This window comes from Cryptotermes secundus, unplaced genomic scaffold (genome assembly GCF_002891405.2).
Source record: "Cryptotermes secundus unplaced genomic scaffold, Csec_1.0 scaffold117, whole genome shotgun sequence".
Taxonomy (NCBI): Eukaryota; Metazoa; Arthropoda; class Insecta; order Blattodea; family Kalotermitidae; genus Cryptotermes; species Cryptotermes secundus.
In genome coordinates, this window is record NW_019737981.1 from 936,078 (window position 1) to 962,034 (window position 25,957).

The window sequence follows — 25,957 nt, forward strand, 5'->3', positions numbered from 1 at the left end:
GATAATTAAAAACCAGCTTGAATAATTGGAATATCCTAAGGTTTACACTTCAAAACGTAACGTGTGTTATTTCTTTTAAATTCCACCAGCTGTGATGTTTCAATACACCTGCGCGTGTTTGAATTGAATCCGTAAATTGACAGGCAGATCATTAGGCAAGAGAAAGTGTCATACTCTACAAGTATTTATTTACTTTTCAAAGCATATTCTTCTCAAACGTCTTACCAGTACTTCAGAATTGATGAGCGAACATCAGGTTGGAGAAGAAGATGACAATACATTTTCTTGCATTGAGTTCTAGACTTTGAATTTCGACCCGGAGCGGTCGGCTGTCGACCTGTATTCCTTCGAGTAAATGCTGGAACTCTAATTTAAAATATAACGTGACAACTTCTTTCCATATCGGCACGTCTTTAAACTAAGCAGTAAAAAGGAAATTGATATTCAAAGCATGCAGTTGATAAAATATTGTTAAATAAACAAAGAAATGATTAAATTTACTTCACCACTATAGGATTCTTCTGTAACCTGTTTCTTCCAGTTCGGGCAAATAACTTTTGAGACTAATTTCTTAAAAAAAATTAAGATCCTCAGATATTAGAAACCTAGAATTTTTCAAATAAGTTTCCCTCCGCTTCTTTACAATGTTCTAGGCGCTTCAGCCATTGTTCAAAACAGTTTATAAAATCCTGAACAAGAATGTGTGTCAACAATTTTTCCACAAATTGATTTAATGCCGTCAGCGTCCTAGAAACGTTTTCCTTTCGGCACTCTCGAGTTCTGGAACCAGCCAGAAGTCACCTGGAGCCAGTCAGTGGACTCTGACGGATGTTCCAAGGCAGAGATGCGTTTTCCTGCTAAACGCTGCGACACTCGAAGCGAAGAATGTGCCGGCTCATTGTCGTGCTGAAGAATCAGTGAGTGATCTCTACACAACTCTCCTCGCTTGCGCCTCACGGCAACAATAAGCCTTTTCAACACCTCCAAGTAGAATGTCTGACTGACAATGGTCCTTTTGGGTACAAATTCAAAGTGGATGAGACCCTTGATGTCGAGAAAGCAGATCAGTATTATTTGATCTTATATCCGTGGATTCTTTGGCCTGAGGGAATTTTTCGTTCATCACTTTATAGACTGGCATTTTGCCTGTTGGCAATTCCTGTAGTTTAACACAAAATTTCACATTCACTGTTCCATTGCTTTTTCCACGTTTACGTCTGAACAAAGTTGAAGGCACAATGATCTAACGAGCTACTGTTCGATAAATACTGAACAAACCTCATTATAACTTTCCATCCCGTGGGGAGGCGGGGTCGAATACCTCCACATTAACCCTGCGAATCGTAGGAGTTGATGAAACGGAAGTTTAGAATCTTATACAGCAAAATATGATAGCGAGTCCCATGGGACTCAGATCAGAGAATGACTGCGCTGGCGAGGACCAACAGCCATTATAAACGGCAGACCCATCCTCTCGTCAGAGAGTGTGCCCTACATCAACAAACCCTCTACTGTCTGACAGTAATAAAAGTCTAGTCGTAAACCCCAGATGGGTGCTTTTTTCCAAGATAGACTGGCCGACTGACCGTCTGTCGTAACATAACACTCGACACTCTAAATTTCCATGTGAGCTTCTTGTTGCGTCACCTAACAATCGAAGTAACAAAGTTGCTGGATCGTCCGGCGCGAACTTATTTACCTAACATTTTACGTCTATATTATAATATTCAATTTTGTTGCCCCCAGCAGCTACAGACACTAACCTATTTTCAAATCACATTTTCGATACCCCAGTTCCAAGCACTTGTTTTCTGATATTCGTTGGTATTAACCGCTCGCTACAGCCTTTGTATTCTAAATTGTCACTTCATAAGGTTTAATCATCAGAAATCTGCATTTCTCCTTTCCCCATCCGAGACACACGCCCATCTCAAAATAGGCTCATAAATTTTACTAAATAGCGTTTGGTTTAGATGAACTATATACGCTATGAATTTCTTCAATATGTATGACCCTAAAGACCGCCTCTATGGTCTGATGGTCAGAGTTCCTAGCTACAGATCCAGAGGTTCAATTTCCGGCGCTACCAGTTTTTCTGAGAAGTAGTGGGTATGTAACGGGGCCCACTCAGCCTCGTGAGGATAACTGAGGAGCTATATAAAGGAGATAGCGGTTCCGGTCTATAAAACCGAGATTAACGGCCGTGGGGAACCGTTGCTTTGACTACGTGACACACTCTATCCGCAAAAGTTGGAACTAACTTCGCCGAGAGGCAGCGGTCGCTCGTTCGATATAGTTTGCTTGCGGACTACACGCCACGGAGTTTCATTTTCGTTTGTTTGTTTTTGTTTTGTGTGACCCTAAATTGCTCGCTTTGTTTATCCTTCATATGTGCAAATTTATTACTGCACTATTATAAAAAGGGCCGAAATGTTGCAGAGCCGGGAGAGCCTTGTCTGTATTGCGACTGGCTACGGACCGGAAGGCCGAGGAGTTAGGGTTCGAATCACGGCATGGGTCAGATATATTTTCCATTCCACGTCTTCCAGACCGGTTCTGGGTCCCATTCAACCTCTTAACCAATGGCCATCAGGTCCCTTTATTTAGGGGTAAAGCCGACGTCAAGAATATATGAACATATACATCCACTCCCCCATAAATCTTCTTGGCGTAATTAGTTAAGCACAGGTGAAACTTTACTTTGTGCCCCAGATTTTTTCTTTCGCATTACAGTCCCAGTGGGCCTAGGCCTACCTCCATGAACTTCTCCGTTCACTTCGGTTTTTCTAGATGTTAGACGGTAGGACTCCTTGGACGGGTGATCAGCTCGTCGCAAGGCCTCTACCTGTACACGAACACAGAAAAACGCACACACACAAACTAAACATCCATGCCCTGAGTGGGATTCGAACCCAGATCCCGGTTTCCAAGCAAGCGAGGACAGTACATGCCTTGTCCCAGGTTTACGTGCATGAAATCAAGTTACAGTATTATTTATAAGCCTATTTTGAAAGCAAATTTGCTAGTCTCTAATGTTTGTGACGTCAGGTGATACAAAAATGCCAGGTTTGTATTTTTGAAGTCCGCAGTTACTTTGCATTTACATCATAGCTGCCACATGTTAAGGAAAACGTGTCACATCACTTGTCACTTGCCAGTCATACAGTGCAGCCAGATGGAGGCTAGCCCACTTCACCTGCGATCCGTCAGAATTTCATATTGAATATGTGATTTCTACACAATGGAAAGACAGTCTTATCACGTAATTATGATAAATGAATCGTTTATTTTGCTTCTGTAATTCCCCAAAGAACGTCCTAAAACTAAAAATTAATATAAATCTCTTAACGACACTTTCTGAAAAGGCTGGTATCAATGTTTAGCTCCGTCATGAGTAACAACACATCACTGCTCAAGCACGTGAAATTAGGCATAACCTTTTGCATTTATTTATAGTTATTTATTGATTCTCTCAGTAACCCTTCAAATAGTTTCATGACTGTGAATGAACCACGCAGGGCAAAGAACCGCATAATGCAAACAGCACAAATTAACCTTTGGCTCCCGACAACATGAAAAAAGAGGGATCTGTTCTCTAGGAAAATGGTAATATTACGATACTAACACGGCGATCCAATGCAGCAAACAGTAAAAGAAATTTGACGAAACCTATGAGTGGTCTACTGCAGTAATAAACACGAAGCTACTCACAGCTTTCAACGTTTTGAAAGATCATATTTAAATTATTTTAAATGTCAAATTATGGATTTAGGATCACCTAATCATTAAATTAATTGTAACCTATTGTTATGTATACGACTTTATCTCATTAAGGATTTTTATTCTTATTCTTATTTTATTGTTAATTTTAACCAAAGTCTAGTCTAACTTTTGTCTAGATTTTGAACTGAATAGAAACTAACTTGGGCGAACCATTTATAAAAATAGGAATGTTAGCTTTGGAGTTCGATAATAGGATGTGTAAAAATTTTAGAACCTTAAGGTGACCCATTTGAAGTCGAAATATGTAGTGCGTGCTATACAACTAAATAAACAATAAGGTGGTGTTGCTTTGACGGTAAAAAATATATATGTTCAGTGATTAATGAACTGAAATGGATGTGAAAGGAAGGGTTCATAGCCAAATTTAAGATACTATCTCGGCGTTTGGTGGAACTCAGGAAACCCACGAATGACATAATAACTTATGTCATAGTCAAGAATAGAACTGAATTCCTACGGAATACAAGTGGCATTTGGATATAATTTTCACATTTAAATTTCCGCAAGGCGCGAAGTGACGAGGTTATATTCAATACCTAGGCATATTAATCATCGTTCCCAACATTACACTGTTGGTCACTAGGGAAAAGCTGCTCACTTGTAAAGTATTTAATTAATAATTTTTGCTAGTCATTTGAAGGGAAGCAGTTTCATGGACTATTTTTGAAGAGCCCTTTACTATAATATTTTCCTACAAGTTTCCTCTTATTTCCTGTTATTGTTTACACGTTCTTGGTATAGGTTCGATCTAAATCAAACTTTTTATTAAAATGAGGATTGCGTTTTTCACTTAGGAGTACGTATATTTTTAATGCTCTCTGATTACATCATTACCCTCGATACAGAGACAAAGTGGATATACAGTAGATTAAGGAATATAGTTATTCCTTGTTCAGTGCTAATTACAGTATAGATTTCATATTGCATATATTCATAAACTATTTTTACTTTTACATAGTGTAAATTTAAGAAATCTTAGATAAAAATGTTGTAGAATTTTATTTATATCACCCTCTTGTGGTAAGTTACTGAGAAAACTGGCGAAGTTCGATTTCCGATCCCTGTAAATTACAGGCAGCTTTGGGGGTAGACAAGAATAAAAACCAATTCCCAATTACTAACGCAGACATGGAGTAAGGAATGTAAGCGCATTCCGCAAATAGTTTTGGGAATAAAACTTCCGGACGGGCAGAAAACCGGCAGACACAAGTCTCCCGTTAGACATTATTTACGAAAAAAATATGTAAAATGATCACATATTAATTGTTGCAGAATCGTATCTGTGCCTAGGTTTTGTCGGTTTGAAACACGCAGATGCTGGAATTTAAATGCACAATTTAGTTTCACTTTGCTTAAATATTTGCCAAAATTTTAGAGTGACTATGGACAGGTTTTGGGTTGATGATGGGCTTTATTGAATTCTTTGACATCGCGAGTGACTGAACTTTACATTTCACTATCATACACACACACACACACACACACACAGAGTCAAGTCTTTAGTAGCCGTTGCTCGGTAACGGGTTCCAACCCCCAACCTTCCCCTTCCTCTTAGTTCCCGAACTTCCCGACTTCAGCTACCGGCTTCTGTACAGCAGCAGCTCACAACGACTGAACCTCAGCATTTATCTAACTCAATGAGTCACTCACCAAGCGACTCTTTTCACTAACTCCACTCAACTGAACACGACTCTCACTAACTGTAATGCTGTTCTGCTCTTCTTATGCAGTTGCCTCGGATTCTAGGTTATAGCGAGCAGCAGATTCCATAATCACAACAACCTGTACACCTGAAGATGGCAGGCTAGACCGAAACATGTAATGTCAATAAAGAGAAATCAAGGGGACAATGTTATAGCGCATTTTTCAGAGCATTGCTAGGCAACGACTCGATAAACACTTTTATTGCAACAATATAAAGATGTCCATCTCTAGGCCACGCCCGAAATACACGAACGCAACAATAAGAAGACTATTGCTAGGCAGCAGCCAGCGCGCCAATGGACTAGCTAACTGGCGATCACGTGGTAACCCCAAGAGAAGGGTCACGCAACAATGGAGGAAGCTATGATTTTTGTGCACTGGTCCTGGCGGCGGCTATATAACGCGAGTCCACTTGCATCTACAGTCCATTCGCGGAGACGAGAGAGTCCTCGTAAACAAATGCACGCGGTATCTCCTTCGCTCTTTGAATGAAATCATGCAGCGATCACGTGATGCGTGTATCGTTGTAGGGGCGTCCAAAGTTCACTCTTCAGTCTGAATGCAGGTTAACGTGCGTCCGAATGCAGTGAGTACACTGAGTAACTGCGCGCTTTGTCCACTCCTTGTTGTCAGCTGTGGCGACTCGGGGGTTGCTTTGTTTATGCTAACTGTCTCGTCTCCGCGAATGGACTATATTTCAGTAAAATCCCGTGTGAAGGCGAGCCGAATAACTCCACTGTGACCCTGCGAGTCATAGGAGACGACGAAAAAGGAAAATTTCAAATATGAGACAGTAAAATATGGTCGCGAGTCTCAAGGGACTCGGACCCCAGAAAGACTTTGCTGGAAAGGGCCGGAAAAATATACAAAAGGCAGACCTGTCCTATCGTTAGAAAGGACGGCCCACAAAAAAAATACATATCTGCCAAACAGTAATAAATATCTGGCCATGAGCTCCAGAAGGAGCTCGACATCAAGACTTACTGACTGACCGTCAGTCGAAATGTGACTTTGACTTTGACTTTGCTAGTTCAGTTGAGAGTTCAGTTTTGTACGGGCGACTGTGAAGTGAAGATTTTATGTGTAATATTTAGAGTGTGTAATTCAGTAAAAACATTGTCAAGGCTTATCCACTGTTTAGATCTCTTACCTAGCCACGACTATTGCAAGCAGATATAAAATATATTATTTATGTGTTATAATTGCAGTAATCTGAAGAGTGTTAAAATTAATTGTAGTTATGAACTGTAAGTGGTCAACAAATCCAATTACCTATCCGAATACCGTCTTTAGTCACGGCTATATTTTGCACATAGACGGCATAAAGGGGGAACACAAAGTCAGATCTACGCAGTGCAATAGGATGCTACAATGTAATGTTAAATAATAGGACTTGTAGTACGAAAATTTAGCATCTCATATGACAGTGAAATATATTGGAATCGTGGCTTTTGTTGGAGACAATTCTGATGTGCTGAACAGCTAACAAAATACGTTACATTTGTAAGGGATACAATTTCCAACTTTAGGTGTCAAGTTCTAAACTTGTTTCCAGATATTGTGCGTCTTGTATTAAAATTGTTATGGTTCCGGCCAGTTCCTCCTAATTCTAGGACAATATCTTGAGTTTTCCAGCTAAGGAGTTTCAGAAAGTTGCTGCTGAAAGGGCAATCTAAGGGCATGCGCTATGAAGTGTATATAGACAGACATATAGGTAGGAAGACAGACAGATAGGGGATTGACTTTCTTAGTAAAGTGATCGTTCAACTAGTAATTTTATCGGGCCATAAATCAGCGAGTTGGTTGCTTTGCTCATTAAATTAAGTGATCTCACCCTTCTAGAACTCACGTGCTTATGACAACAAACACTGCTGCCTTCAATGAAAGTGCATTACTTGTTCGAGTGGGTTGTGGGTAGGTAAATTTGCTGTTAGCCGAGTTAAACATTTGCAAATCAAGTAGTTCTGTTAAAAGGTTGTCTCGACCTCAGCGTGTAATTATACAGTAACTTACCTCTGATTGACCTTTTGCTCCACGCAGCTGACAATCTGTTCCATTTAGCATCTGCACGTTTGCCACAAAGTCCTTTCAGTTTTTCCAGCCAGGATCTCGTTTTCCCCAGGAACCTGTTAACAGTTAACAAGATTTTCTCTACTGAAATTGGAAATAGTATTTATATTGAGGCTAATGTTACTCATTTTGAAGCATTTTGGTCTATCTCTCAGGATAAAAAGAATCCTTTGGTGAAAGTCAATTTGATTTCTCTGTTTGCTTTATTTGGGTAAAATTAAATATGTCCCTGTGCGTAACTACGTGTAATTAAGCACTACGCCACGAAGGCGCATGTGGAGTGGATATATAGATCCACATTTTCTTGACCTCGGCACTAGTTGGAGGTAAGTAATCAGCTTCATGCCCCTGTCGCTTTACCCCCGAGGTAGGAGCCCTCATTACCCATTGTATAGGAGGCTGGGTGGATCTCAGAGCCGGTCTGGACGACATGAAGAAGTGAAAATTCTTGTTCCACCGGGACTCCAACTCCGGCTCCTCCGTCTTTCAGCCTGTAGACAGTCGTTATACCGACTGAGCTATCCAGGCTTCTTGCAGTTATTCTGACAGTTATGAATATTATGTTTGTCTGTTTCAGGGCGGATGGGGTAAGAGAGGATGGGACAAGTTCCACGGATCGTGGGGCAAACGTGACTCCAACCTTGACGTCGACAAGAGCAGCCTGGAGGACTACCTGGCAACAGAGGATCTAGCTGAAGATGAGGACAATGAGGATATTAAGAGAGCCTGGAGCTCGTTGAAAGGAGGCTGGGGTAAACGGGCCGCAGACTGGGTTAATTTTAGAGGTCAGTTCTCTTCCCTCCATATCAGTGGCCGTCATAAACTAACATGAAATTCCTCCACAACGCGTAGGCTTAATGCACAAACTTACAAAGTAATACCAAATGTCTCAGAATGTTTCTCGTAAATTAAACAAGCGGAGGAGAGACAGGCAGAAGATATGTCATCTTAAATATGCCTTCAATGTAGGCTATTGGCTGCAAATACCCGACATTTCTAGAGTTCCATTTCTATCGAACACAGCAAACTAACACACATATTTTTACAGACTTTTCTTCGCTGACCCATGTAATAATCGAAAGCATATCAGATCCCTGAAGAAATGCAATTCTTAATCATGTTATTCGAGACAGAGATAGCTTAATCACGAAAGCTGTATTGATTTATTTTTATTGTGTTGTGTCACGACCTCTCTGTAACAGGTCATGAAGGCCCATAGGGTTGTGAGACGTCGAGGCTCTCACATATTCTCTAGACAATCTGCTCATAGATGGCGGTAAGGTTGTCAATCTTATGCGCCAGCCGCTCTTTACCCCCAGAAAGATTCCTGGTACTCATTTCTGTTAGAGGCTGAGTCGACACCAGGGCCATAGTGCGGCTGGAAGGTTTAGGTCGATTGAAAGAAACACCTCATAGAGACTAGAACCTTCCGGCTTATAGCATAGTGCCTCAACCAACTACGCTACCGCGTACCCCTATTTTGCTTAGCGTAATGATTTTAAAGGAGCCGTCCATCCAGTTAGCAACTGAATCTGACACTACAGCTCACTAGAAAGGTAATGTTACATGAAATTTTCTTCTATTTCCCATCCAACAACCGCAAACACATCACATTCTTTAGGAAATGCAATTGGAAATAATCCTATTGAAGGTGGCGATAGGTTACTCCTGAAAGTGTTCTCAGTTACTTTCATTTTACTTACAGTGACTAATTCGTTGAATGCCTGTAGTCTTTTCGTATTTATAATGTATGCCTACACAACAATTTATAAAATATCAATTACTGCTCGTAATGCACTTTGACTTGAAAGCTTCCTATTATTATTATTACTGTCATTACATATTGCTTCTCATTGCATCATGGTCGGCGCGGTTGCAGTAATTGAATTATTGTTATCTGAATGATGTATGTTGCCTTGTTTGTCTTTTCTTTGAGCGCAGGTTCTTATTATTATGTATATTTCTCGTTCGTCCTTTAAAATTAACTTTTGGCGTATTCAGTAAATACGTAAAAAATAAATAACTTAAATTATAAAACAATGGAGATTATTTTAATTCTTTGTAGGACAACTTAAACCCTTAATCTTCTCGTGTTCTTACCTTAGGGGATTTTAGTATTCCTGGTTATGATGTGATTAATAATATTTCCAAAGCGAAATCACATTATTAGGCTAAAATGAGAGGCAACATTATTAGTAAAGCTGTTTGTTAATTGGGTCTTTATTAATTCAACTGCACTGTTTAAAGAGTAAACTCTAAATCTTGAATTTGAAAATTTTCCGACTTTTGAGTTTCTAATTCTATGATTCACTAACCTCGCCGCATGCGACGGTCGCTCTGTCGGTATAGTTCGCTTGCGGACTAAAGCCAACGAGTTGAGTTTTTTCTTTTTTGTATCATTGAATTCTCACTTCCGATAATTGTCAAACTTGCCTGATATTAAACTAAGTTTACTCAATGTGACACCTCTGCACGTTCCTGGTTAATTTCGTAAACATGCACGTGGTGATTTTGCTGTGCTCTTCGAAATCTGATCGTCCAATGGCTACTCTTGTGTGTATGAGCTGCCTCCTACTGACGCTATAGTTAACCAGCCGGCATCAGTCGTTACTGGCGCCCTAAATCAAGGCGCTCCTTATTATACCTGTACTAGGGAACCGAATTTTGGACGCTGTTGTTCAGCACTCTGAAATATTACATTAATAAAAATGTCAACATTCTCATTGCTATAAAAATCCGACGCGAATTATGACACTTTTTCGTACTTTCATAAACTTGTCAATATTACTATTAAGTTTTAAATTGCTTTCGTTAAAGTCAGGTCACTACATGATTAAAGCTCAACCTAATCGCTTTTGGAAATGTCTTCCTAGCGTTAAAAGGAAAAAAAAAATAGATTTAATCAGTTCAAAATAGGTGATCAGATTGTGAAAGGATCTAAAAGAATCGCAGATGTGTTTGTTAATTACTTTAAATACGCTCAGATTTACTGGGTTTCTGGGACTTTGTCCGTCCTCCAATATTCTAAAGTACAGAGAGCACAACGTTTGGGAAATTGGGTCTGTTTCCGTCTTCAGGTGAGAGGGGATACATACTCTGTTTGGTCCCTTAGAAAAATCTATCCTCAGTTACTGACCACCTCTTTCTAAGGGACACAACAGAGTAGGTGTGTTCCCCCTCACGCGAGGACGGAACGAGATCCAGTTTCCGAAATGTCGTGTTCACTATTTTTTTTTAGAGTAACGGACGATGGAGGAGGAAGGCCAAAATCCCCCCTAATTCTCTGTGTTACACATCATCGCCAGAACCATTCAGAATCTACTTGAAACCATTTTGCAACACAACTTCTCTGACACCACTTCTTCAGAATCTGTATCATCAAACTTCTTATGTACAGCTCCTGTTTCTGCTGCTGATTTTGGTAATAATTTTAATGTCTCCAAGTATGTGTGTGTGTGTGTGTGTGTGTGTGTGTGTGTGTGTGTGTGTGTGTGCGTGCGCGCGCCCGGTGGAATCCATCTTCCATAATTAGAATATGCTCTCTTATCTGTATTCCATTGCTGACTTACGCTCTTAGCCTATTTTCCTTATTTTGATAAAATAAAATTAGGCTTATGCGATCATCATACTGTCTGCATGTCTGTGTTAACATCAGAGTTTATTAAGGAGACGACGTCTGTTGTAGTTCCAGTTTTAAAAAAGCTAGCAGCATTTTGAGTAAGAAATATAGACCTATCTGTTGTCCTAATTAATTTTTCAAATTTTTCATCTACAATGATCACGTATGTATTTTTTATCATAAGCTTAAACTTTCAAAGGGTTGTTCCCTTAAGCTTACTTCCACTTCCACTGATTTGATTACCTGCAGTTGCACTCCTTTACACTAAGTGAGTACTTAAAGTCAGTTTACTTAGACTTGAGTAATGCCAATGAAACGGTTCCTTATTTTTTGCATCTTTGTAAACTCAGAAATTCTTAACTTTCCGCATGTTACATTAGTTGGATTCATTACTACTTGGCCAACAGACACGAATTGGTGCGTAACTTTGGTACCATTTCTTCTCATTAAGCTATAAAGTTCGGTTTTCTCTTTAAGGTCCTTGTGTTCCAGGATAATATTAGGCCGGATCTTAGAAAAATAGGATGGAGTGGTATGGACGGGATCATTCTGGCTCTGGATAGGGATCAGTAACCGACACTTGTGAAAACGGTAATTCATTTTCGGATTCAAGAGAATGTTGGAAATTTCTTCAGTAGCTGAGAAAGTGGTGCCTTCTCAAGGACACAGCTCCGTAGAATTACTTAGTTAGCTACCTATTTAATAGTTTTATTGATGATATTAGTGTACCCTTTCATATCTCCAACTCTCTAGTATTCAGACCATCTTAAAATGCATAACATTATCAAGAATTTTGGGTTATGAAAACTTTTGCAGCTTGAAACTTTTCAGACTTCTATGTTCGTATAATAGTGTAAAATTAAATAATTATGAAACTACAGTTATTTGCTTTACTCGTAAAGCTACCCTTACTACCTTTCATTATAAATTATGTAACGAACTAGGTGCATGCCCCTTACGTTAAAGACCTTGGAATTTCGTTGAGCTGTAAGCTTTATTTTCACCGTTATGTTGATATTGTTTTAAAAAGCTTAAAAATGTGAGGTTTTACTTGTTACAGTGCAACTTCCCTTTCTACTGGCGACAGCCTTATCATGTTAATATTCTGGTTTTACTTTCACGGTTTCTAAAATACTAATTACTTGCGATATATCATCAAGGAAATGGTTAAGCATTATGAAGAGTATTAAATTACCAGATATGACATCTTATAGTGGGTTAGAAGTTTACTGACGTTTCGGAAGAATATACTGACTCCTTCAGAGAAGAAGATTAACTAGAAAAATAAGCTTGCTCTGCTAACTACGAATATTTTTATTATTTGATATAATGTATTATCAGCCCGTCACGGTAGCCGAGCGGTCTAAGGCATGCACTGTCTTCGCTCGCTCGGAATCCGGGATCGTGGGTTCGAATCCCACTCAGGGCATGGATGTTTGTGTGCGTTTTTCTGTGTTTGTGTACAGGTATAGGCCTTGCGACGAGCTGATCACTCGCCCAAGGAGTCCTACCGAGTGTGTAAGATATAGCAAACCGAAGTGAAACGGAGAGTTTCATGGAGGTAGGCCTAGGCCCAAATTGGGGCTGTAGTGCCACAGAAAAAAAAATGTATTATCGTGGTACGGAAATATGAGTGCTAAATGTTTACAGAATTGAAGTTTGCTCCTTCTTTTTCCTCACTGTCATACTATGACAAAATGTTGGGCTCTTTTACGATTACCTCGAATTCTGGGGTAAGTGCGGGTTTGCGACCATTTCCATTTCTTCTTCAATTTGTTTAAATTAAACACGTAAATTTGCTAAAAGTTATTTAGTTTAAATCTAGGGAATTTATTTAAAGATGTTTCTTTATGTCCAGTCATTATTCATATTTCATTGAAAGTTATTATTACAAAATCAGTTCATCCTAGGTCGCCCCACCTTATTATTATTATTATTATTATTATTATTATGTTGTCTTTCTCAAATGCTCAAACGTCATCGCGTTTTCAGACGGTTCGGTGAAACTGTATAATTACGATTTTCATTTCCACAATAAAAATGGATGTATAGTTTACTTAGTACTTTATATGCCGATCATAGTGAACTCGCGGTCTCATGCATGAACTGTCTTGGCCCGCTGAAACACCGGGATTATGGGTTCGAATCCTGCTCGAGGCATCGATGTATGTGTGCGTTTTATTCTGTTTTTGTGTCCGTGTGCAGATAGCGGCCTTGAGACGGGCTGATCCCCCGTCCAAGGAGTCCTACCGACTGTGTACAGGATGAAGAAACTAAAAAAGCAGCCAAGGTCCAACAAAGAGTTGCACAGCCATAGACAGATATAATATTTTATATAAACATTCTGCAGAAATCTCAATAATGTAATAAATTCTAGAAAATTCTATATTATTTCCCCTCTAATCAGAAACGCCAGAAACCAATTGTAGTGTCTCAAATTTGGGATTGGGAATTTAAGTCATTACCTAAGTGTCTGGAGACTTGCGAAAAGTGTTTTGCAGTGAAAGAGCAAAGATGACAACACCTGGACAGGCAACTAGGGTAAGAATGTTGAGGATCAGCATTCATGCGTAATCGCCCTAGCAAGAAGCTTGCCTCACTCGGCCACTGAAGGTAATGATGTTATTAATTACGCAGCGATGAGACGCCATAGGCCCTCCCACAACCACCGATAATAACCAATTAGAACATAACTTTAGGAATTTAGAACACAAGGGAGGAGTTAACTACCCTCTGTCGTCAACAGCTGAATTAGCAAATTAAAACTATAAATTACTGAATTTCGAGGGACTTGGGATTCTGATCTAACAGATAATATTGCGTTGTCAGCCGAAGGCTCTCTTCAACATGGGCCTTACGAGCGGAGGCGGTGAGCCTGCATCTTGTACTACAAGTAAGTTTCTTTACGCATAACAGCCATGTTGTTTAAGAGTATTGTTGATAACAGTGTTGTTGAGTGAGATTTGAATGTGCAAACTCCAGTGTGCCCGGCGAGCCCTTAGGGGAGGATACGAGAATTATGTAATTGCCTAGGATGTTAGTCAGGCAAGAAGGGTATAGTGTATGTGTCAAGGTTATGGTTAGCGTGTAGGATAAATATAGTATGTGGGTTTCATTCTGTATAACTAAGGGTAGATTATGTTAAGAGTGAACTTTACGAAAGATAGTGTAATCGTATCTAATGAATAGTAGGGAAACAGGATCCCATGGAACGATTAATACGTGTCTATAGTCGAAGAGAGAGAGAGAGAGACTCCAGTTTCACACCCCCGAGGGGGAGGTTCCTAGTGTAGCGTGAAGTGAAGCCTATGTAGACCCGACTGAAAGTCGGCCTTGTAAGAATGTAAATATTGTAAATCATGTAAATATATAAGAGTGTAAATAGACAGAGTAGATAGATAGGATAGGACGTACCGGGATTGTGATTCACACCGCATAATCACCTTCCTCGACCCATCCAGAAGATCCTACTCAAAATGAGAGTTGCAACAGCAGCCGAATGCTTAAGGGGAGGTGCTAGGAATAGACAGGGATAGGCTCCTGCCACACAGGCAGAGTTTAGTAGCCTTAATATCAACGCCCCCTTAAGATGTAGTAATAATGTAAGACGTTACTATCTGTAGACTACATGAGGAGTTGTCAAGAGGGAGCTATGACTATATGCCAGGGGGTAGTTCCCACAATTGAGAGGACATATAATAGATGGTGGCAGCTTTTTGAGAGAAGGAAACCCCGAAACAAGAGAATCCTGGCAGAGGGTGAGCTAGGAGTATTGTGTTAACTCCTTACAGCATAAGCTGGGATGGAAAGGAGGGGTACCTGCACACCCCCGTCGTCACGGCGTTACAGTGATACCAGCGTCGCGACATTACAAGTGGAGGCGAGGAGGGATACCTCCACGCCCCCCCCCTGCGCTCGATGTAACAGTGGTGGCAGAGGCGGGCTAACTCCACGCCCCCCTCCGCGGCGTAACACCAATACTTATCAGTAATTAATCGAGAAAATATATCGAATCTGCTTGTTATAGGCCACGACATTTATCTCCACTTCACACCATGCTCTGAATTATCGTAGCTCACGTGATCATACGTTAAATAAGCATTACAGTGTACACAGCGTCCTCAAAGACTTAAGAGACGCTTATCTACGGGACACTTAGTCCGTCAGTGGTTCAATAAGACAGTTCAGTAGGTTACTTCTGAGGGTGCTGGCCATTCAGTAACTCGCAAAGAAAAAGGAGATGAACGTTTGGCTTAAAGCAATGCAAAGAATCTTTCACTGAATATCAGCGTTTCAGGAGAGATTATGTAGTGTGTGTCCAGTAAGAAGTTAGTAAATCATTCGGCTTGTTAGCGAAGCAATCGCAGATTGTGTTGTCAGTGACCATTAAAATTCAAGTATAAAGGCGCGTCCACATTACTGGTGCTCGTGCTCGTAGGGAGACTCGTCTGGCTTTTACTTGTGCTCGTAAATTTTCGTCCACATTACTTCAGTTGCTCGCCAGGTTTCGGCGCGTGAGGATACGTTTATTTACTCATAGTGTGTGTAGGCTGTAGTCGTATTTTAATTTATTGGCTATAGTTTTTAAATTAAAAATTAAAAAATTTCTTGCCTCGTGACTTGTCATATCGTCCACATTACTCGCGAGCATAGCGAGTCGCACGAGCACGAACACGAGTAATGTGGACGCGCCTTAGGTTATAATTTCTTAAGAGACTACAGTTTATAGCGCATATTCTTAGATTACGGCCTGACACAGTTTAAACAGCTCGTTTTATCTCGCTTTGAATTATATAGGGGAGAATGAATGGAGGGTAGGTGAGGATTTTGAAGGAGGAGGGAGCAGTATATTTGAATATGTTATGCCTGAATTTGTCTAAAATATTTTGAAACCCCACTTATAAATTAAGGTAGGATAGCCAAAATTCGGGCTGAATAAATTACTAGTACGTAATGTAGATTAGTTACAGTCCCACGTGCAACACTATGTCCTACGAAATTTACTAACTTTAAAAGCTTAAAAGATCATCGTTTCACGTGTTGAAAAAAGCGGTAATTTTTTAATGCTAATGGGGTGGGACTAAGTCCCTTGTACTGCGGCCACTTCTGGCCTATTGTACCAGCCCCAGATGATAGGTGAGGGTGATTGTGGAGCGATTGGTGGAAAGAAGATTGGCAGGGGAAACCGAAGTACTCGGAAAAAACCTGCACCAGGGCCACTTTGTCCAACACAAATCCCACTTGACCAGACCCGGGATCGAACCCGGGCCGCAGCGGTGGGAAGCCAGCGACTAACCGCTTGAGCTATGGCGCTTCCAATGTGGTACATACATTTTATAGAATATATTGTTACACCCGAGACTGTAAAAAACTAATCGACACTAAGTGAAAAGTGCAACAGAATGCTACAATATAATATTACTGGTACGTAAACCTGGTTGGTATCGTTGTAAAGGAAGTTACGACCGTATTCGCTTAGGCTCTAACTTAGTTCATCAGTAAATGTTAAAACTACCCAACTCAGAAGAAAGCTCTTCTTTAATATACAAAGATATGTAAAAGATATTGGATAAAAATAAACAACTAAACGCAAATAAAGCAGGAGCTGGGATGGCGCAGTCGGTATAGCGACTGGCTACAGGCTGGACGATCGAGGGGACGGAGTTCGAGTCCCGGTAGGGTCAAGAATTTCCACATTTTCAATCGTCCAGGTCGGCTGTGGGGTGCACCCAACCTCCTATGCAATGGTACCTGGGGATCTTTCCAGGGGTAAAGAGGCCGGGAAGTGAAGCTGATCATTCACCTCCAACTAGTGCCGAGGCCAAGAATATTTGGATCTATTCATCCACTCCCCCATACGCCTTCATGTCGTAGTGTTTAATTAGTTACGCACAGGGACAACTTTAATTTTGCCCAAATAAAGCAAACAGAGAAATCAAATTGACTTCCACCAAAGGATTCTTTTTATCCTGAGAGAGAGACCAAAATGCTTCCAAATGAGTAATATTCGCCTCAATATAAATACTATTTCCAATTTCAATAGAGAAAATTTTGTTAACTGTCAACAGGTTCCTGGGGTAAACGAGATCCTGGCTGGAACAACCTGAAAGGGCTTTGGGGTAAACGTGCAGACACTAACTGGAACAGATTATCAGCTGCGTGGGGCAAAAGGTCACTCGGAGGTAAGTATAATTGCACACTGAGGTCGAGACAGTCTTTAAGTAGTTCCGCAAGCCTGTGAAACATGACGTCTTAGAGAATATTTGGGCCAAGTAAGGAATAAATAACAGAAGAATGGGAAACCGACTAATAGAAATCTTCATTATAAACCATCCGATACCGTGCAATAGGTGGGACAGCGAGGAAATGTACCATAGGGAGATAAAGTTGAGGAATGAAGTAATATCAGGTTTATCAGGATTTTTTTTTTCCTTGGAACTACAGCCCCAGTGGGCATAGGCCTACCTCCATGAACTTCTCCGTTCATTTCTCAGGATTATGCTTTTAAAAACACTATAATTAAATTTCGGATGCCATAAAAACAAGACATTTCTTGGACAGATGCGGTCAAATGGCTTGAGCTGATAACAGTTATGATTGTATATTTTGGTTACTTAAAAATTGGGATGATTCTCAAGAAATTTTTCCGATGAAACTACTCGTTACGCTGGCTGCTGTTTTCGAAGTGCACTTGATAATATTACGGGAAATGTCCTTACTGTCCCCAGTTGTTTACTTCTCCGTCGGAATTATTCTCGGATATAGATATCAAGCCGCTAATATTCAACGTATTTAAAGATCTACGTTGAGAGAAACATGGAAAATATCCATATTCATATTTTCTTGTCCTTGAATGAGAGATACAGATCAAAACATAATACCAGAATATTCACAACTGTACCAGGGAGAAATTGTGACCTCGTAATTCTCATTTCTAATAAATATATAATTCTAACAGTGCAAGGTCTACTCTGAGCAATCGACATTTGTCCAGAAGTTCGAAAGAAATTCCCAGCTGTTATCACATAGATAAGACATGGCTGAAAGTAGGAAATCTGTCACATTTTGAACAAATTCAATCTAATTCAAAATATCGAAACATTTTCGTTTATAATGGATTATTCACAATATGCTTCGAGCCTTCGACGTGACCTGTCTTCGTGAGGTTCTATAAACCAGATGTAACATGTATACATTCATTGTCCAGCACATCCAATCATACTTTAGCCTATTTTCCGAAGAGCACTACATGAATGCTAAAGGACATTTTGTGATTTCACTATCCTGACATTATCGTGAGGAGATCACGGAAAACGAATCTCTCATTTCTTAATTTTATTATCCTGAGAGTACCATATTTTTACGTGTCGGGGTACGCGTGACAAATTCAGCGTGTGTTCTCCCTTCAGACTGAGAATTCTGGTTCCCCACATACTTCTGTTTAAACCTGTCATGGCCGTTTGACTCACAGGTACTGGCGTCTGTATATCGCACACAGAGATATATCGAGTAAAGAATATCTCTCCGAACTGAGACAGAAGTTGTTTTATTTCGTTAACTATTTAATCAGAACCAAGAAGATCACAGTTAGAAGTGGATTCTCTTAAATGCTCTGACGATGTGTATAACACACAGAGTGACTGGGTTCTTTGACCTCCTCCATCGTCCGGTATTCTAGATAATAGAAAACATTTTCATTTCATGCATCCTGTTGTGTTACATATACAACCTCTTTATTACATCCCTCACAACACAACTAACAACAACATGTAGGAGGGCCGAAAATGGTCTGATCTTGATATTAGTTGTGTTGTAACGGATATAATAAAGAGGTTGAATAGAAAACACGACGTTTCGGAAACATATCCGGTTTCCTAAACGTCGTGTTTTCTATTCTCTAGAATACCGGACGATAGAGAAAGACCATAACCCAGTAATCACAATTTGAGTTGCAGATCGTAATGAACTCAGTGTCGTTAAGTATCGCTCAAATATATTTTGTTAAGGTTTTTGTATGAAATTTTGAGTTCGAACTGATTCTATTGGGTTGACAGTAACCAAAAGTAAATTCTTAAACAACATTTTCTCTGTTCCACTAGAATGACACTAAAAATAACTGGCAAGTCTCGTTATTCTGGACTTGCTATGCCTTCTCCGGTATTCCTTCGCAGCTCTGCATATTGTCAAGTGTATGAGTAACTATAGACGGGGTTTGGATTGGTAATGGGATTTATTGGCAGTTTACAGACTGTAACTTCAAGTAACTATAGTGCTATCGCTAATTCACACTCTGCAGTTTACTACAGCAAATACTATGTCACCTCAGTTTCTTTTCACTAGCAGTTTCCTGGTAAGGGACATTGTTAGGATCCCTTACCAGGAAACGGCTAGTGAAAACAAACTGAGAAGACATAATTTACGTCCTCATCTGCTGTTGAATGTCTCACAACTGACTAAACTCTAGACTTGTCTCGCTTATAGCCCCTCGGCAAGGACCGCATAGAAAACACCGTTCCTCTGTTACTGTTCTACTGTTACTTGTTTTGAATCTGTTGCCTAGAAACGGGTGTTGTTTATAGAGTGCTTAGCATCCGGTCTACATGCTGCAATAATCATACGTCGAAGCCGACGTTTAACATCATCATACACTAATAAGATGCCCAAATATTCAACCGTAAACTGCTTTCTTCATGTAGTATACTTCACTTCAAGTATTTATACCAAAACATTATAACCAATCACAGAAGACACACAACACACTTAAACGAAATACCGCTCCCGCCTTCTTGACCTACTTTGTAATTTACTTTCTTGCAACATATTAGCACTAGACAGTCTATTACTGCGGTATTCCGAAGTTGCGCAATTTCAGAATTTCCATCTCACCGTTTTATTTTTGTCTTATATGTTTACATATCACTCATGGAGCTGAGCCCTTCTCGAGAAGCCCCCAATTGTGCAGCTACTCAAGAACTTCCCAGCATTTTATGGAACCCGAAGGTTCATTACCGTGTTCACAAGAGCCCTCCTCTCGCCCCTATCCTGAGCCAGATCAATCCAATCAATTCCATACCATCCTTTCTCTCTCTCTCTCTCTCTCTCTAAGGTCCATTTTAATATTGTTCACCCACCTACTCCTTTGTCTTTCCAGTAGTCTCTTTCTTCTGGCTTTCCACCAATATCCTATATGCATTCCTGTTCTCCGCCATTCGTGCTATATATCCTACACATTTCATCCTCCTTGACTTGATCATTCTAATTATACTTGAAGCAGAGTACAAGTTATGAATATCCTCATTATGCAGTTTATGTGTTTACATATACGATAACGTTTCAAATTACGCCGTGACTGATTGCGATGAAGTCTTCAGAAAGAGTTTCAGAAACAGCGGATGTGAATTCCATAACAACAAGCCTAATCGACAGAGATGAGGTAATGAAACCTTACTGAAGATTACCAATAAAAAATATTCAGAAATTTCACTGATTTTACGTGCGGACAAATAGATGCGGTCTCCTGAGAAGCCTTCATTTCACTTACTTAATGCCAGGAACACGTAAAATCGACTCTTCCAGAGCAATTTTCCTTGGATCCAGGATAAACCCTATTGGAAATATATCAGCAGTTTTCTAGACATTTATCCAGGACACGAGACATTTTATTCCCAAATCCTACGTCTTGAAACAAATAGTGCATGAACACTTTGACAAGTTTATGTGCAGACCCATATTCCAAAGTGGCATTTCTCCTTACGACGTCATAGTCTTCTCTCTCACTCTCTCTCTCTCTGCAGCGTATAAGCAGAAAAGACAACGAAATAAATCAGTAATCATGAAATTATTCCTACAAAAAAGAATCACTCATGGAGCTGAGACCTTCTTGAGGAGCCGCCAATTGTGCAGCTACTCAAGAATTTCCCAAGATTTTACGGAACCCGAAGGTTCACAACCGTGTTAACAAGACCCCTTTACTGGTCCCTATCCTGAGCCAGCTCAATCCAATTCATACCATCGCGTCTTATATCTTTAGGATACATTTTCTTTCGCTTCGTTCGTTTATCCAAGGAATCCTTCCAGGTCCGAGGCTTTTTGTGATCTTTCGTAACAAGTACAATTTTTACGATGAGGAGTTTTTAGCACCACACCCAACCCCAAACTGGATGGCCACCCCTTGTCGGCTGTCCGCGACTCCTTATTCGATATATTCGTAGCTACCCTTCATACCTGGAGGTCGTCTCCTCCATTTGCAACTTGAGGACACGAACTTTCACGGTGACAAGGGACCCAACTGACATATTGTCCTGGATACAGCAGGAAAACAAGAAGCTATTAATACCATGTACACCCTGACGTTACAAATGAATCTACAAAAAATATTATTACAGATAAAAATCCATTCTTGCAGAATATTTACAGATATCTAACTACGCGAAGTGCATAGATTAAGAGATTATTCTTGCTTGTTCTGCCAATACAGAAGGATGTTTAAGTAAAATTTTAGAAGACATTTCTGTTCCTGCCATGTAAAAATATTTTTTTTTGTGGAATAAGTCCTTTTAAAAAAAGAAATAATTTTAATCTTAACTATGCTTTCTTAGGTGTTATACTGAAATAGAAAGAAAAAGGTATGAGCTTCACAATGTTTCATACACAAACCTCACAGTCCCATTAATAGAAACCAGTTCAGCTCTTTCGATAACGAATCCCCAACACACCACTTCGCGTGCACCTGTTTTCCTTGTGCAAAGAATGTACGAGATCATATCTCACAAGATGGCCCATGCTTTAGCCTGGGTGGCGACCCGGTTTCAGCATGATACAAGCCACACACGTTCTTTCTGATATGTGAAAGATGGATGATCTGCTTGAAACGGTATCCCAGTTTTCATTATACGACACACAAGAAGAAACGCATTCTAAATCCAGCTCCTGGATATGATAAGCCCACCACCCCACGAGTCATGGGACAGATCGTGTGGAACATGGTCGACACAATCCTAGTTGATCACTAAGGAAAATATTCTGATTTATCTTGATCTATTTTATCATGTCGCGTGAAAGATGAAACCATGTAGGTATAGTATACAGCTCATTGATGCGTCTTGCATGAGTGTCTCAGTCACTCGGTCAAGCAACCAAAAATAGGTCATTAATTTACAGCTTTTACGATGATTAAAATTTCAGTATAAAATTGTATAAGAAGAAGTCGTGACCATGAGCCGAGGGTGACAGACTGTTTCATGTTCAGAAGGTCGCAAAATGTGTTCCTAAGTTTGAAGGCCGCCTCCCAAAACTATAGTGTATGGTTGTTTTCCACTTCTGTCTTGACCATACAGGTTCATGAACTCAGAGATAAGTTATTTTATACGGAAGCCAGAGAGACGCCCATGTCAACGATAAATTTTGCCAAGTTTCTATAGGAATCAAAGAAACGGTGGCGGTTTCAGTGGACGTAACATGCTAACGCGAGAGAGGCGAGTCCCATTACGTATCGTCCTTCCGTCTTTCAGTGTTATTGATGTCAAGTCGTGGTGATGGATCGCCCTGATATTCACGACGCCCTCGACGAGTTGTGACAGGGCGACTTCCTTCCTTCCATCGCCCTGACATATTACGTGGGGTTGGGTTACCCTCTGTACTCTTCTCCTTACCATGTCCCGTCCTTACAAGATTCTCCTATATGGAACCTTTAAATATACTCAGACAGACTGACGGAATTCAGTAGATTTTGCATCAGTACAAGAATTACATAGAAAATAACTCGTTGGAAGCCGGTATCATCAGACCTAAAAGACGTCACAAGAAGAAACGGGGAAAGGATATTATACAAGACCTTCAAATCACGAATTTCAAGATTTGGAAGATTCTTATACGAAGGAAGGAGCAAGGTAAAGAAATTGTTGAGCTAGCCAAGACCCATCTTGCTCTGTAGAGCCTTTAGAGAAGGAGAAGAAGTTAAATTTTTGTAATCCCTAGAGACAAGACAAGCATTCCCTTAATGAAAGAGCTTAGCGGTCCTGTCCTCCCATCTTCTGTTCGTTATTTTAATTTTCTGCTATTAACGTGCAACAAACAGAAAATGAAATTACAGATGGCCACATAGCTTTGTTCTGGGACATCCTCCACAAAAGACGTTGGATGTTTCTCTGAGGTTCGCTAATAATGTAATATTTAATGGAAGCATGCGTGACCTTTAAAAGCCATGGAAGTGTTCTTGCCAAGAATGCACACGAGCGCCCAACACTAATAGAGACAAAGTATGTAATTGTATTCACAGAACAGCAGAAGTATCGGTTGTTCCAACGGGTTCTTGCCTTTTTAATTGCAGCCTTTATTTACATATGAGATTTCCATTGCTACCTCTGATCTTCAACCCAAATAAAAGCAGCCATATGCTTAATATAAAATTAAGCGAAAAAGAAAAAGGCTAGCGCCTGTAGTAGAGAATACCCGAGTTACGTTGGTGTAGGAGAAACTGCTGACATAGAAAGGCGCCAGACGCTAACACAGAATTCAAATGTCAGATCGATGTTAAGCCGATCTCGTCAGTTCACTTGGCAGATTTCATCCGAATGCGCACAAACTTCACAAGGTGCACGTAATAGACATATAATAGTGGGGGTGCCCACTGTGTCACGTGTTGGCATTTCCTGTTGTGGGTCAGATATTGCTACTGATTGGAATTTGAAATTCGGGGCGTGTCTATCCGCTGCCCTTCTTCAATTAAATTTGGTCTAGGGGAAAAATTTCCACAATTTTTGTTTGTAGGGATAGCTCAGTCGGTATAGCGACTACCTACGTCTGCACGACAGAGGGGTTGGAGTTCGAGTCCAGGTAGGGGCAAGAATTTTTCCCCTCTCCACGTCGCCCAGACCCGTTCTTGGACCCACCCAGCCTCCTGTTCAAAAGAAACCGAGGGTTCTGCCCCTGGAGGTAAAGTGGCCGGGGTGTGAAGCAAACCACTCACCTCCAACTGTTGTCGAGTTCAAGAATATGTGGTTCTATATATCCACTCCCCTTGCCTCCTCCCGGCGTAGTGGTTAATTAGTTAAGCACAAGGACAACTTTATTACTTATCAGTGAAATATAAGCAACAGACAACATCTCAAGCTAAAATTGAAATTTATCAACTGCTTCGGAAAATATATCAGGAAAAATATGTACATAAAATAGAACACAGATCTCATTAAGCTCTTAACAATTTTTGGAACATTTCTCGATAACGCGAATGTTTATAAAAATGCAAGGAAAGAAACACCCGCCTGAAAGCAATGTGAATGAATGCAGAGGTACATTTTGCTCATGCGGCAAAGCAAAACCGAATAGAAAACACCTTTTCTTGTCGAGTATTGTGTTCCTTGTAGCATGGTCCACGGAGAACATAGGTCTTATTGTTTTTTTTTCTGGGTAGTGTATAAAGAGTCGTTGCCTAGCACTAAGTCGATACATCACCATATTTACGTTTATATTTTTTGTTGTACACTTTTCGACGTTCTCAGTATCGAGACTATGCACTAATAATGCCAAATGATAGGATGATTGAATTGGAAAGTTTTGGAGGGAAGCGTTCGTGGCCTAATTTGCCAGGAAGTCATGAGAAAACCCCAAAATCCGTTAGGGATTGAAACGGACTATCTCTCGGATCCAAGCCTGGATTGCAAGTACGTATTATAGCATGCAGGGCGTAAAACGGGTTGGGACGTCCATCTGTGGCCCGGTGTAAACCAGGTTTCGTTGAGGACCGTCATGGCTCAATATTAGAACTGTAGGACAAATTTCACTGAAGATATCCCATATCGAATTTATAGAAAATCTGGATTAACGGTTTGGGTTTTAATGCTGTGACAAACAGAGAAACAGAGGGACAAACATAACTTGTGTATAAGGTGTTCACTTGGTAAATTACGCCTAAAAATACAGCTCCTTATTTATACAATAGTTTTTGATAAATTAGGAACTCCATTGAAAACAGTGTAAAGGTAAATCTATCCATGTAACATGCCGCGGAAACTCATATGGTTATGAGACTTCAAGACTCCCATATTTTCCGGACAATCGACTCACAGATGGCGGTGAGGTCAGCCTTACGTGCCGGCCTTAGTTGGTTAGTTGCGGATATATTGATGAAATCCGAGATAACCTTAGGCTTTTACATAGATGCCATTTCGGTCGAAGCTTTCAGTCACGAAAAAAGATGAATGGTTTTTATGACTGTGTACAGTTCGGACGTGCTCTCCCTGGCAACAATAGGCAGTGGGAGGACACCAATATCCGAAAATTCTCAAAATCGCTGACGCATTTGGTAAACGTATGTTTACTCCCGAACGGAGCACATGTTCCTGTCCTTGTTGCGTATTGATTTTGTTCCAGAATCGATACAAAATTTCCTATAATTCTTCTCTACTCCTCGTTAAACGTAAAATATTTACAGCGTATGAGTACGAAAATTTTACATGACCTTTTGTAAGGTTACTCTCGAGCTTCGAGTAGATAATTAGTGTGCTGAACCTCGTTAGCATTTGGGTGATTATTTGTTTATTGTGTCTCAGGAAGGCGAACACTTTCTATTAATACTCACGATATTATGTCTACCTGTCATGTCTGTCTGTCTCCCTACCTATCTATGGCTCTACAGCTCTTTGGACCTCGGCCCCAATCCACACCCCGTCTAGTAACCACGCAACCCTTACACGTGACAGCATTCAGGCCCTGACGTATCTGTAGAAACTGATAGTTTGGTAAACAAAACAGAAAACAGGAGAACGATGATTTGGGCGCCTC

At 40.3% G+C, this 25,957-nt stretch overlaps 1 protein-coding gene and 1 long non-coding RNA gene across 2 annotated transcripts in view; one reads left to right on the top strand and one right to left on the bottom strand.

Moving 5' to 3' along the window:
• LOC111870529 (prothoracicostatic peptides) overlaps positions 1-25,957 on the top strand; it is a 187,843-nt gene that overhangs the window by 157,758 nt on the left and 4,128 nt on the right. The window contains exons 3-4 of the mRNA XM_023862891.2: positions 8,135-8,342; positions 17,245-17,358. Of these exons, the coding sequence (XP_023718659.1) occupies positions 8,135-8,342; positions 17,245-17,358 (322 nt within the window). The remainder of the gene's footprint in view (positions 1-8,134; positions 8,343-17,244; positions 17,359-25,957) is intronic.
• The window catches only part of LOC111870530, a 174,521-nt gene that overhangs the window by 97,391 nt on the left and 51,173 nt on the right, over positions 1-25,957 (bottom strand). The window contains exon 3 of the long non-coding RNA XR_002843864.2: positions 7,501-7,613. This is a non-coding gene — a long non-coding RNA (uncharacterized LOC111870530). The remainder of the gene's footprint in view (positions 1-7,500; positions 7,614-25,957) is intronic.